Here is a 12474-nt window from a genome sequence, read left to right on the forward strand (position 1 = left end):
CAGGCTTGTGTAGCAGACAGAGGAAAAGAAGACCGAGAGGTGGGGAAGATGCTTTATCATGAAGAAATGTTTTACATTTGCAGTAACAGCCACCCTTCACCATGGGATTGCCTTCATTTTGTGAGAGGTTGCTCTGCAAGGGCACGTCAAGGCCTGCTTGGCCCTGAGATTTCCATTCCTGGCACTCCTGACTATATAGCCAGGCCAAAAGATCATGAATTGTTCCCCAGTGTCAGAAGTATATAGATGCCAGCACTGTATATAGGAGGGAAAAAGAGATAGGAAAACCAGTCTGTGGGCTCGAAAGTAGGGGAGGGGGAAGTAAAATGAAATGCCAGAAGGAAGAACATAGCAGAGGAGATTGTACAGGCTGAGGAGAGATTAACAGGTATTAGAAAAAAGCAAAAGACATGGGAGAATTCAGATCAATGCTGAGGCAAGCAGCAGGGAATGTTCTTAGCAAGGAGCATTAGAAAGGTGAACACAGGTGGCAAGGTATGAAAGGCAGACAGATCTGAGAAGTTTTAAGGGCAACATGGAAGAAAAACCTTTAAAATCCAGGAATGGGAAGAAGATGCAAAGTATATGAACAAGTATCTAAAATAATAATAATTTCCAAATCAGAAATAATAACTTTCGTTATCTTGATGTTAGAAAGCTGTATATAAACTAAGCAATGGTAGTGTAAGAATAATTTTATTTAGTATTTTGGTAACACAATGATACATCTCAAAATGACCATAGAATTTAACTTGCTAAATGACTGCATACATTCTAAATAGGTGCTACTTAATTTGAGTAACTTCACAGATTACATGAGGCATTATGTGAACAACAGCTATAAAGTGTGTAACCCCCGACTGACATGAGCAGTGTGGATAGATTTTGCACTAGTAGCTAATGCACAGTTAAAGCTTTTGGAAGGGTAAAAATTGCAAAAGCCATTTTTTTTATGAAAATCTGAATTTATGATCCTTGCATTAGAATAGCTATTCAGCTGTAGGTTGCGTACTTTATTTCATTTAATAACAGCACTTAAAAAGGTACAAGAAAAATTGTCTTGCTAGCATTTGATCTAATGTAGATCTCCATATGAAAATGAGTATCTTATAAAGCTTTTCACAGATATAGGCTAAGTTCTGGGATATCACAAATATGTGCAGAATTCAGAAAAACACCTGAGGTTACTCCATGTATTTAGCAGAAAGCTTTTTTTAGCTCTAAAACAGATGATAGATGCCATATGAAGTCAGAGACTATAAACAGATACATTATCACTGTGTGTGATTATAGAGCAGTGCTTGTAGGTTTGATTCAGGTTTTTAAAATCGGTAGCGAGGCCTTGTACTTAAGATCAGGATTGTGTTCCCTGTGTCAGTAGGAGCTCTGTCCCTGCTGCCAGCGTGACCAGGACTGGCCGTCTATCAGAAGTCACTGTGCAAATCCTTACTTGCTTAGGTCTCAGCAGAGCTACTCTGCTGTGCAGCACTGTACCCTTGTTTTTCTAATAATCTAATACCTTATCTGGTACTCAGCTGAGCACAGCAAGTCATGTGAGGTACTCTCATGTCTGATGGATTGCATATGTCATTGAAGGCCATCTGCAGCTCCAAAGAAGTGCCCAAGTCTTTTAAAATCAGGCATTGACGTAGAGCTGTTTGCTTTCTAGAGAAATATGCAGCTTTGTATATACGAACATTAGCTGGAGGTTCAATGCCATAAAGTTTCATGTGTGTTTTACTTTAAACTAATAGGTGTTTGAAAAAAGAAAACAAACCTAGGAACTTTGCCTCATAAATATTTTAAAAGTACTTTTTGTTCATTTAATGGGTACTTTAGGACATGTAACATTACTTTTCCTTCTGGGACTTTGTTGCAAACAAATTGTACTAAAAGTACATGGTTGATTTTCAGATATACTAAATAACTCAGCTTAATAGCATGACTAGTGAGTAGGGGTATTATTTGCCGTATATTTGTTCTATGCTTTACTTGAGGCTTGTGGCATGAATGTTCTAATATAACCTCCCCAATCTCACTTCTACCTACCTTGGTCAGTGTGGATTTTACTGGACTTGCCTAAGTGCTTAGGGAAAACAATATTAACTCCTTTCTAAAGAAACATTAAGTTCAGCTACACCTTTATATATCAAATTCAAATACTTTGTTTGTGAACATGCTAATGAACAGATTAGCATATGATTTGTATCACCCTTGCCATCTAGTGACATAGAAATACTGATCTTGCAAAACTTTATGGAAAGTTACTATATTAGGACATTCTGTTGATTTTCATATAAAACCTGAATTTTAGTTTCAAACATGCTTACAAACAAAACTTTTATTTCTTAGGCATTTATGTAAACATTTTGGAATGCTGAAGGCAAGACTTTACATTGCCATTTTACCAAAAATCATGTGAACACTTATTATTGAGACATTAACATACATCCCAGCAGCCACAACACCAGAGCTGCCATCAGCCTGTGGCAGTTTCCAGCAGAGTAAATTCAGAAGCAGGCTGCAGTGTTCTGAGCAGCTGCTTTTGTTTTTTAACAAGAGATTTCACTTCTGAATGTGCAGTCACTGAAGGCAAACTTAGAGTTAAGGCATAGTGCATGGAGACATGGAAAGGATTATAGAGACAGTGCCTGGAGATGCTCCAACCAGTCAGTAGATAAAAAGCACTTTCAATGACAACTTCTGTGAACAAGCTAGAAAAGAAAAGGCTTACTTTCAAATTGCATATGTTTTATCATTTAATATATTGTTCCCTGGCTCTCCTTCTAGAATTAAAAAGATGCCTGAATTATACCTTGTGCAACTTTTCTTCATGCTTTTATAACATGTAATATTGGCTATATACCAAAAATATCTCCAGAACAATCTATGAGTTATAGAAGTCTAAAAAGAGAGAGGGGGATTATCTGTAGATGCAAGGTTTATTGCTTAGGCATTTGCTGACAGCTGACTTTCACTGGCTGCTTTCTCTGCTTGCAGTCTTTGGACAGCCTGATCGAGCAAATCCATCGTATCCCTAAGCGTAACATTTAAGGTGAATGGCTTAGGTTTAATGGTCAGCCCATAGGTAAAGTCCATTTTAGGGTCCTCATTTGGATTAGCAGTAAAATTGCACTGATGCACCAATATGGAGGTAAAGAGAAAGAGCTGCACCTTGGATAACTCCTCTCCAATACAGCGACGCTTTCCCAGCGAGAAAATCATCACGCTGCTAGTAAGATCTTTATTGATGAACCCATTCTCATCCAGGAATCTTGTTGGATCAAAATCCTCTGGGTTGGACCATTTTGCTGGGTCATGATTCACTGACCACTGATTGACAAAGATGACAGTGTCCTTGGGAATGAGGTAGCCCATGATGAAGGTGTTGGTTGTGGTGGCATGTGGGATGGTCACAGGCACAAAGCTGCTGAAACGCATGGATTCATACAGGAAAGCCATGATGTAGGGCAGGTGAGGCTGATCTTCAACGCACGGCAGACGGTCTCTTCCAACAATCCTATCCACTTCTTCTTGCATTTTAGCCTGCACTTTCGGATACCTGTCATTTAAAGCGAGATGTGTGTGTACATAACACTTTCAAAGGATTTTTCGTAAAAATAATCCTTGCTGTAAACATTTTTCACAGAACCTCACCATTATCCTAAATGATGCAGTGTGAGCAGAGTTTAAATGTATTGCAGGAATGTGTAGACCTCAGATGAAAACTTTGCTCAGTTTTTACTTTAATATCCCATATAACTGACTCTTAACATAAAAATTAACAATAACCTAAAGTGTGCTGAAACTGAATATTCTGATCCAATTTTTCAAAATTGATTCTGAAACTAGAAATACTTGTCTCTTCTATTTCTCATGGGAACAAGAATTTGATTTTCCAACTTTATATGTGACTTAAAAGTTAGCATGGAGTTTGTTATCACTGGACATATTTCATACATTTGGAAGCCTGCAGGTTTCTAAACCAGAAAAAAAAATCCCTATTATTAAATAGTCAGAATGGCTTTATGGACATTCCAGTTTTAGTTTGAGAAGACTTTTTCTAATTAATATCAAATTATGTCTTCTCTGTAATGTATTTAAGGATTACTGTCTTGAGGTCTGGACGGTTTGTAAGGCTACAGAGTAACCAAACAAGATCAAAATGTTAATACATCTTCTGCTTATCTGAAAGCACACATTCTGCCCTGGAGGTTTTATTTGCTTCAAGTATTTAAGTTTGGCTTCTGCATCCTTGCTTTTTCCTCCTGCAGCAGACTCACATGTCAAATGCTGGGCAAACACGAGAAATGGGAAGAAACCCAAAAGTTATGTGAACACTGGGCATCACACCCTTAGCTAGAGTGTTAAATATCTGCCTCTTTTTTGAGAAGCGAAGGGGTAGATAATATTTGCATAAGCCTACAAATTATGCAGACGAAAGAAAAAGCCAGGATAGACAAGAGTCAGTGTCGTGGCACCTTCTCTTCAGCCACCTCCCTCTCCGAGTTTCCCCGGCGGGTGCCCGGTGCCAGGGCAGCGCTCCCGCCGGCTGCCCAAGGGGTCTGCCTTGCCCAGTCACGCAATGGCAAGGGAGGCACACACAGCGGCAGCTCAGCATAATAGCGGGTTTGTAAAGCGGTGCACGAACTCTTTATCGTGCTTAAGCAGTTGTTATCCTGTTCCTATGATCTCCTTGATCTTGACCTGCTAAAATCTGTTACTTTCAGGTTTTACTCGGCTGCCTTTCTGCCAGCCTCTCCTTAGGCACCGTAACCCGACCGCCTGAGTAGGGTGGGATTTCTTTTCTTTTATACTTCCTTATCTCTTTCTGGCAGGCTTCCCAGAGCTTCCGTGTTAGTTAATCGGAGGCCGCCGAGGCACCCGGCGCTGCCCGGTCTCGCAGACCCGCGACCCGACGGCGGCTCCCTGCCGGGACCGCGCCGGCTGTGCCCGGACCCGGAGCTCCATGCTCTGGCTTGGGCCGGCTGCTCCCGCCGCGGGAGCGCCCCAGCAGCGCCTTTGCCCATGCGGCGCGGTTTAAACGGGGCTCCCCCGGGGCTGGCGGGCGCTCGCACCCCGGGCGGGCTCGCATGTCCCCCCACACCCCGGCCGGTGGGCGCACCGGTGTGCTGCCGCCTCCGCCGGCACATACCTGATGAGGAAGATGAGGAGCCACTGCAGGGCTGTGGAGAGGGTGTCCTGGCTGGCGCCGAAGATGTCGGTGACGGTGGCGGGCACGTGCTCCAGCTGCAGCAGCGGCTGCTCCCGCTGCAGGCGGATGAAGGCGTCCATCATGTCTCGGGGGGCAGCCCCGGGGCGCAAGCTGCGCTGGTGCTGCAGGAACTTGCCGCGGACGAAGCCGTAGAAGTCGCGGTTGAGGTCGCGGAAGGCGCGGTATGCGGCGCGGATGGGGCTGGGGAAGCGCTGGAGCCAGGGCAGCGCATCCACCAGGCTGCCGGCGCCCACCGCCCGCCCGAACTGCTCGTTGCGCCCCACGATGCGCAGGAACTCGCCGTCGCCGTGGCTGTAGCGGCGGCCGAAGCACAGGGCGCTCATCACGTTGGCCACGGCCACCACCAGGACGCGCGAGGGGTCGAGGAAGGCGCCGCCGGCGCTGCCGCGCACCAGCAGCGCCACCAGCGCCCGCGCCTCGCCCACCAGGTGCCGCTCCAGCAGGCGGCGGGTGGCGGGGCTGCCCGTGGAGAAGGCGCGCACCGTTGCGTGCGCCGCCCGCCGGTGCAGCTTCCAGAGCTCCGAGTAGCCGCCGAAGGCCAGGCTGAGCCCGCCCGACACCAGCTGGAAGGACGGGAAGGGCGGCCGGCCGGCGAAGGCGGCCCCCTGGCGGACGAGGGCCTGCCGGATGGCGCGCTCCCCGTTCAGCACCACCACGGGCCAGCGCCCCAGGCGCAGCTGGAACACGGCGCCGTAGGTGCTGGCCAGCCGGGCGAAGGAGAGATGCGGGGCGCTGCCCAGCTGCGCAGCGTTGCCGATCAGGGGCCAGGGGAAAGGGCCCGGCGGTGCCCGGCGCTGGCCCTGCCGCCGGCGCTGCTGATGCTGCAGGACGAGTTTGCCCAGGTGGATGGCGGCGAGCAGGCAGAGGAGGATCAGGAGGGAGCTTTGCAACGGGGGAATGCCGCGCAGCGCTTCCCCGAGCCTCTCGAAGGCCATGCTGCAAGGGAAAGGGAAAGGTCAGCGGGCAGCGTCCCGCGGGGTGCGGGCACCTTCAGGTCCCGCGGGCAAGGAGAAGCCCGGACGGGGCGCACTGGCGTGACGGAGGGGAGAGTCGGCAGCCTTGCTGTGCGCTCCTCGCGTGCCTAAATCCTGCGCGAAAAACAAGGGATAATCGATAATCAAGTGGCAAGCTCCTAATAAGAGATCGAAGTCGTGTGTGGAGAGGGGTCAGTAGGAAGAGTTCTCAGCGGGAGATCCAACAGGTCACGGCTGAGAGAGGCACAGTGGGAAGCAGGAGGATGCTCTCTCCTGACGAGCCTTCGCAGATGCAGGCACTTGACGTGCGCTGGAGACAGGTTAATTCCGGAGCTGCACATCCCTGCCCCCGGCGAAAAATCCCCTGCGAGAAACGGGTTACGCGCCCCACTGTAGGAATTTCCCGCTGCTCTGGAGAAACCTCCGCACGCGGCCACGGAACCCCCTTAGTCCCGAGCCCTTCCCTCCTCCCCGCACCTTCGGGCCCGCCGTGGCATCGCAGGCTGGCGGTGTGCCGCCCCGGGATGGGCTGTGGAGGATGTCTAAGGGCTCTGCTTGGCAGTGCTGACTGGTCCCGCTTCCCATCCCCGTGCCCAGGGACCGCCCGCTCCTACCATTTGCTCCAGCCTTTCAGAAACAGCGAGGGGATGAAGGGATGAAACAAGCGGCGGGCTCCTGTAGCAGAACTGACCTGTTGCACTCTGCTTCCATCCGAGACCTTGGGCAGGATGGAGAAGAGCCGTGCAGCCGGCGGCAGCTGTAATGGACAGCCGCGGCTCCGAGAAGAGCGGCGACGGCGGCGTTCAGATCCAAGCCTTTGGGAAACTCATTAGGAGCCCCGGTACCTGTCACCCGGAGCTTGGCAGGTCATGTGCAGGCAAATGCCAGTTGCTCCCGATCCCAGCGCAGTTATCACCTTCCCAGCTCTTTAACCCTTCGGAGCTCGCCCCAAGGCAGCCACCTGCCCCGAGCAGCCCCGCGGACCGGGAGCGAGCGGGCTGCTGCGCCCCCTCCCTCTCTCTCGCTCCCACCCGCCTGCTGGGCTGCGGGGACGGGACAGGGCCAGCCCAGCCCGCTGCAGGGAGCGAAGGAGAGCGGCTCAGAGGGCGCGGAGAGGACGGCCCGCTGCTGTCGGGCTCAGCCGGAACCGGAGCCGCCACCTCTGGGTGCCTGGCATCGCCACTCCGGCTTTAAACCCGCCGGCATCCGCGGTGCGCGGCGCGGTGCGGGCGGGACGCGCACGGCCCCGCTGGCAAATCGCCGCTGCCTGGCCCGTCCCCTGGCTTGAGGGGTCGCAGTTATTTGCCAGCTGCCCTTGGGCCCTCGCCAAGCAGAGCGGCTGAGCCGCGGATGCTTTTATGGCCGGGGCCAAAAGTTTTGGCGGAGGAGGTGCCGGGAGGGGAGTGGGGTGGCGGGTGGACTCGCAGCTCTCGCTGTCGGAAGGCGAAGTCTCGCCTGCATCTTAGGGGCTGAGGAAGCCGAAGAGCTTCCCCTCCTCCGCCTGTCGCCTCCCCGTTGCGTGCGGAGTTAGCATTGCGTGAGCCGGGGCTGGAAAGCCTCCAGCCATCTCCTCCCCGGGCCCCTACCCCTCCTCGCAATACCTGACACCAGCTTCGGGGAGAAGGAGGCTGGGAAGCGCCGGGCAGCTCGCACCCCGGCCGGCTCCTGTGCCCTCCGGCCTCGCCTCCGCCCTGCGTTCGCTTCTCTCCCGCTTACGGCGCCTTTTTACTCTTAAATCTGGCGCCTCCGCCCGCACTGGGAGAGCTGGCGAGACGCGTGTGGGTACGGCGCTCCAAGCCCCCCCAGGCTTCCCGGCGCCCCGGGGGAGCCGGGACTGCAAAACCCCCAGATACGGAGGAAATCCTTCCCCAAGAAAACAGAATGCCTTTGCTTTGTTCTTGTCATTTTTGCACTAACAAGAAAAATATGAAAATCCAGCATTTATTTCAGATTCTTTGCAGTCACGTCATGAGGAGAAAATACGATGTTTTGGTAGCATTTAGGGATTAGACAAAATTAGATGCTGGGAGTCAGCCCAGCTCAGGGTGTGAGCCCGGTCCTGGCCAGGCTGCTACTGCTTCTGTCTTTGCTAAAAAGTGTAATCCTGCCTGTTGTCACTGTCCCAGGCTCTTCCAGACGGTAATGCTCCTTCTTGCTCATGCTAGCATCAGTCTTGGATCATCTGTTGGCTTGAAGCTTCTTCCTGTCACTGCCAAGTAACAGAGGTGTCAGAACCACTTTTTCTGAGCAGTGCTGGGGAAAGCAAGCTTCCTTTTCCCAGCCCCACTTCTAGGGTGAACTGGAAGAAATCCTGCGCACATACCCTAGCTTCAAAAAAGAGCAAAGACAGCTCCATCCCTATTGGACTAAGGCTCTGGTATCTCCATCACTATCAGAAGATTGAACCCAAATTTCACTCAGCTATGGAAAAGTTGCCACCACTCCCTCCTTCACCTGTCTCATGTCAAAGAAGAAACATGGACGTCTTCTGGCAAAGTTCCAGAAAAAAGATCTGGGTGGCAGTGATTTTTTGCCACTGAACAGAAGATCTGTTCCAGGCACTGGATTTGGGTGGTGAGGACTAGGTTGGATAAGTTATCTAGGTTGGGCATTTCTTATTGCCAGCAGGTAAATTTGCTCTTTTCTTGGTGACTGTGTTAAAAAGTCTCCTAAACTCCAGGCATTCCAGCTCTCGTTAGTAAGTCCCTAAACCAACCCCCCCCTTTTTTTTTTTTTCTTTTTGCTTCAGTGGCTAAATTAGTTGTATTGCAATTGGATTGCTCCTGGCTGCTTGAATGAAGTATAGAGAAAAGAACACATTTCCACAATTATGACTTGCAAACTCAAAATTTAAGGCAGGAGCCTAGGAGTTATAAATCCTGGTACTTTTTCTTTTAATGCTGTAAGGAAACAATTTTTTCTTTTGTCACTTCTCTTTGGTGTTCACGAGTTCTGTCACTATAAGGAAAGAAAGAAAACCTATTTTAGATATTTTCTTCCATAGTGATAGTACCAGCTGGTCCCCCTGTACTACTTACAGCTTTGGCTCCCTACTGCTTTTATTACAACCTGAGTATTCTTTTGACTGTATACACTGAAAGTTCACCCAAATTTTTTAGGTTCTGATTCTGTGTGACTATGATTAGTCCCTCGATCTCTGTCATATTCTACAAATTGCCCTCCTGCCCACCTCTATATTTAGTCTTCTCACCTCTTTTGTTTGCAGAAGCATAGGTCTTTAGAATTGCTCTTAGAGAATATATGTTCTTTTTTTCCCAGTTCTAGGGACTTAATTGACATGCAGGTCCTACTGAAACCAGTCCCAGACTCCTGAGTTGGCGTATTTTGTTAGGCACTGAAGACTGAATCACTGAAAATGTATGCCACGTAAAATGAATTATTTCTGAGGTCTAGAAAATCCTACTTGATATAATATATGGAAAAGAAAAGGAGTTGAAGGGCTACAGTGAGTCAGTTTGGGATTAAGGGAGAGGAATTCAGGCCTAATCTCATAAAAATCTTGATTGATTTGATAGGAATGCCAGATGCAGGGTTTGTGGGGGATATCAGTACCTCTGTGACTGAAAAAAAGTTGCTTCTGTATGTGGACAAGCATCCTTGTTGTGGAGGTAAAAAATTGATAAAGGAGGAGGAATTGCACAGCCTAGAGAGTCTTCATTTGCCCTTTAAGAGAGAATTTTTATGTCTGCCACAGTCCCCCATCTTCCAAGAAAGCTCCTAAACCCCTAAGAGATTTTTACAAGTGTTAAGAAATACTTGCCTAAATCAGGCATTGAAGACCCAACACTTAGTTTTGCTTCTAACCATGGCAGCCTCTGCCTTTGCTTGCCTTTGTTTTTGGATACTGGCAAGCTGCTCATAAATCCTCATGAGCAGCAACTGGAATTTCTCATGGACTTGACCTTCCTCTGTTTTCTTTTCTTACCTGTTCCTTTTGTATCTTTCCATGGAGAGCCCTCCCACACAAGATTTCTGTCTTTCCCATACCTGGGACTATGGGTCTTTTCCTCCTCTCTCTTAATTTTACAAAATCCTCAGATGGAATAATTGAGCAATGTTTTATCTTGGGATTGCTTCAGCATAGAGCTTGTACAAATTGTTTACTGTTTGTAGAGTGATCTAAGCCATTCTTTGTTAAACAATCATTGGCAATGTTGTTTCTGATTGTCTGTTTCTGAGTGTTGCACAATACTGTAATATGAATATATAAGATATATTCAATATAGATGAATATATATATATATATATATATATATATATATATATATATATATATGTACAAGATGAATAAACAAGTAGCATAACTGTAAGACACAAATCACTTGGAAATGTAACCAAGTGCAATATCCTATTGTTTCAGGCTGCTTAAAATTGTACAGATGCACTAATGTACCTCTAGTGTTCAACCCTAGTCTCAATATTGCTGTAAGTCAGGAAAATCACCACTGCTACAATCAGAATAAGAACCTGTAAACTTGTATGCTTGCAACAGCTCACTCAGACTTCATTTATGTGGTGATCCCATGGGATGCAGGGTTACCATTATTCTTCAAGTAATTTCAGATCCAGAGCAGAAGATCTGTGCTCAGTCCAGACACTGAACCACCTCTTGGCTGCTGGCTCTGTGGTCACCATCTGTGCCTGCTGCTCTGCATCCAGAGATGTCCCTTCTTCCTCTGGCTTATCTACACTGTACTGAGGGCTCAGTGCTTGAGACAGTCTGAGACAGCAGCACCACAAGTGTGGATGGTGGTGACATAATTTCTGATGTAGGCTCCTGGTTTGGCTCAATTTGGCAGCTTTCTGGTCATGCTAAGCAGGAGATTTAAGCAAAATAGAAGGAGCCACATCCTCAAGTCTATCCAGAGTGCCAGGCATATATAGGAGCCAGCTGCAGCTCCATGATTCAGGATTATTTACTTAGGCCACTGTGGCCTAAAATAAAGCATTTGTGGTATGCTTTTTAAAGCATATGCATTTGTGGTTGCGTATCACATTCTTAACCTTCATTAACTTGCAGCTTTCTTTGGACTTTCACTCTTCCCTGCATTCCTACTGACTTCCCAGCTCACTCTTTCAATTCTGCCTTGCTATTGAAAACCCTAAATTTGGTTTCTAATTCTGAGCCAAATTCCCGCAGCTGCTGTGGGAAGGCAAGGAACCTCCCAGTACTTGCTGGGGCTCAGCTCAGTAGTAGACTGAATTGTAGCCTCTCCATCTGTTTGCATTTTTCATGTTACTTACAAATTAAAGGCATACATTGTGGTCTGCTTCCACACAGGCAGCACACAGGTATGATTACAGAAATGAGGACATGGTGCTATGCTTAATTCAAGCATAAAACTTGATTCTGAAACTTCTAAATTTGCCTGATTGCTACAGTATTTATTTCCAAAGTTTGCTGCCTTTTCTTGACAGTATTAGATGAAACCATGCAGCTTAGTCTTTCTTGAGAGGAAAACACAGAGATGATACCTTTGTGGACATCTTTTGAGGAGCCTTTTTAAACTGCCTTCTGCTACAAAGCAAAAGGGCAAAATCTGATTTACACACTGTTGGGCCCTCATCCATGGTATTTTCTGTGTGTGTGTCTACTGACATTGTACAAATTCTTTTAAAGTGCTTTGAAAGAAGTAGTCTGAAGCAGTGGATTAAATGACATTTAGGAAAGATTAGACATTGCTCAAGGTGTGCATTATTGAGCCTGTGCTCAAATGTGATGTGTGGGCAAACTGCTGTGCCTGCTCACTCTCCTACCTCAGCAAGGGGGTACTCCCAGGGACAGCTGGCAGCTCTGCATCCTCACACTGCTTTTGAGTTTTGCAGAACCAAGAGCTGTGTTGCCAATGTCCATCTTTACATTGAAGTATTTGAACCTTATAACCTTTATGATGCGCTAGGTCACTTCAAAGTTTAAAATTATTGCTTATGACCAATATTTTTATCATGTTAACAAGCAGTAATATATCTCTTCTTTGTTTTCCAGACTTTGTTGGGTGTTATATTAGTAGTAGTGATAAAAGCTTGGCAGTGCAATTGCTTTATTAACTCTAAGATTTTAGTATTTGTCAGTTTAGAAAATGCCAGTGCACTTGTATGCTCAGAGTATTGACAGATGCTAGTTCAAAATAGTCCTGGGTTACAACTAGAAACAAAGTATTATTCCCTCACAGGCAGAAGCATATTCTGTACAAAGCCTTTACCATGAATATGCAAAATACAGTTATTCAGAGTTTAGACATT

At 47.4% G+C, this 12474-nt stretch overlaps 1 protein-coding gene across 1 annotated transcript; it reads right to left on the minus strand.

Annotated features, from left to right (window-relative positions):
- Positions 1-667: 667 nt before the first annotated feature.
- On the minus strand, positions 668-7903 carry LOC130250635 (cytochrome P450 1B1). Its single transcript, XM_056486498.1, has 4 exons — positions 7812-7903; positions 6902-7055; positions 5156-6172; positions 668-3562 (listed from the first exon to the last, which is right to left on the minus strand). Exons 2-4 carry the CDS (start codon positions 6919-6921, stop codon positions 2950-2952), a joined length of 1650 nt encoding a protein of 549 aa, XP_056342473.1. The 5' UTR covers positions 6922-7055; positions 7812-7903; the 3' UTR covers positions 668-2949.
- Positions 7904-12474: the final 4571 nt, after the last annotated feature.

Source organism: Oenanthe melanoleuca, chromosome 3 (assembly GCF_029582105.1).
Source record: "Oenanthe melanoleuca isolate GR-GAL-2019-014 chromosome 3, OMel1.0, whole genome shotgun sequence".
NCBI lineage: Eukaryota > Metazoa > Chordata > Aves > Passeriformes > Muscicapidae > Oenanthe > Oenanthe melanoleuca.

Coding starts and splice junctions, on each gene's coding strand:
- LOC130250635 (XM_056486498.1), bottom strand. CDS start 6,921: ATGGAAGCAGAGTGCAACAG. Junction 6,173..6,901: donor ATGGAAGCAGAGTGCAACAG/GTCAGTTCTGCT, acceptor TTTCCCTTGCAG/CATGGCCTTCGAGAGGCTCG. Junction 3,563..5,155: donor CTCCTCATCTTCCTCATCAG/GTATGTGCCGGC, acceptor TTTAAATGACAG/GTATCCGAAAGTGCAGGCTA.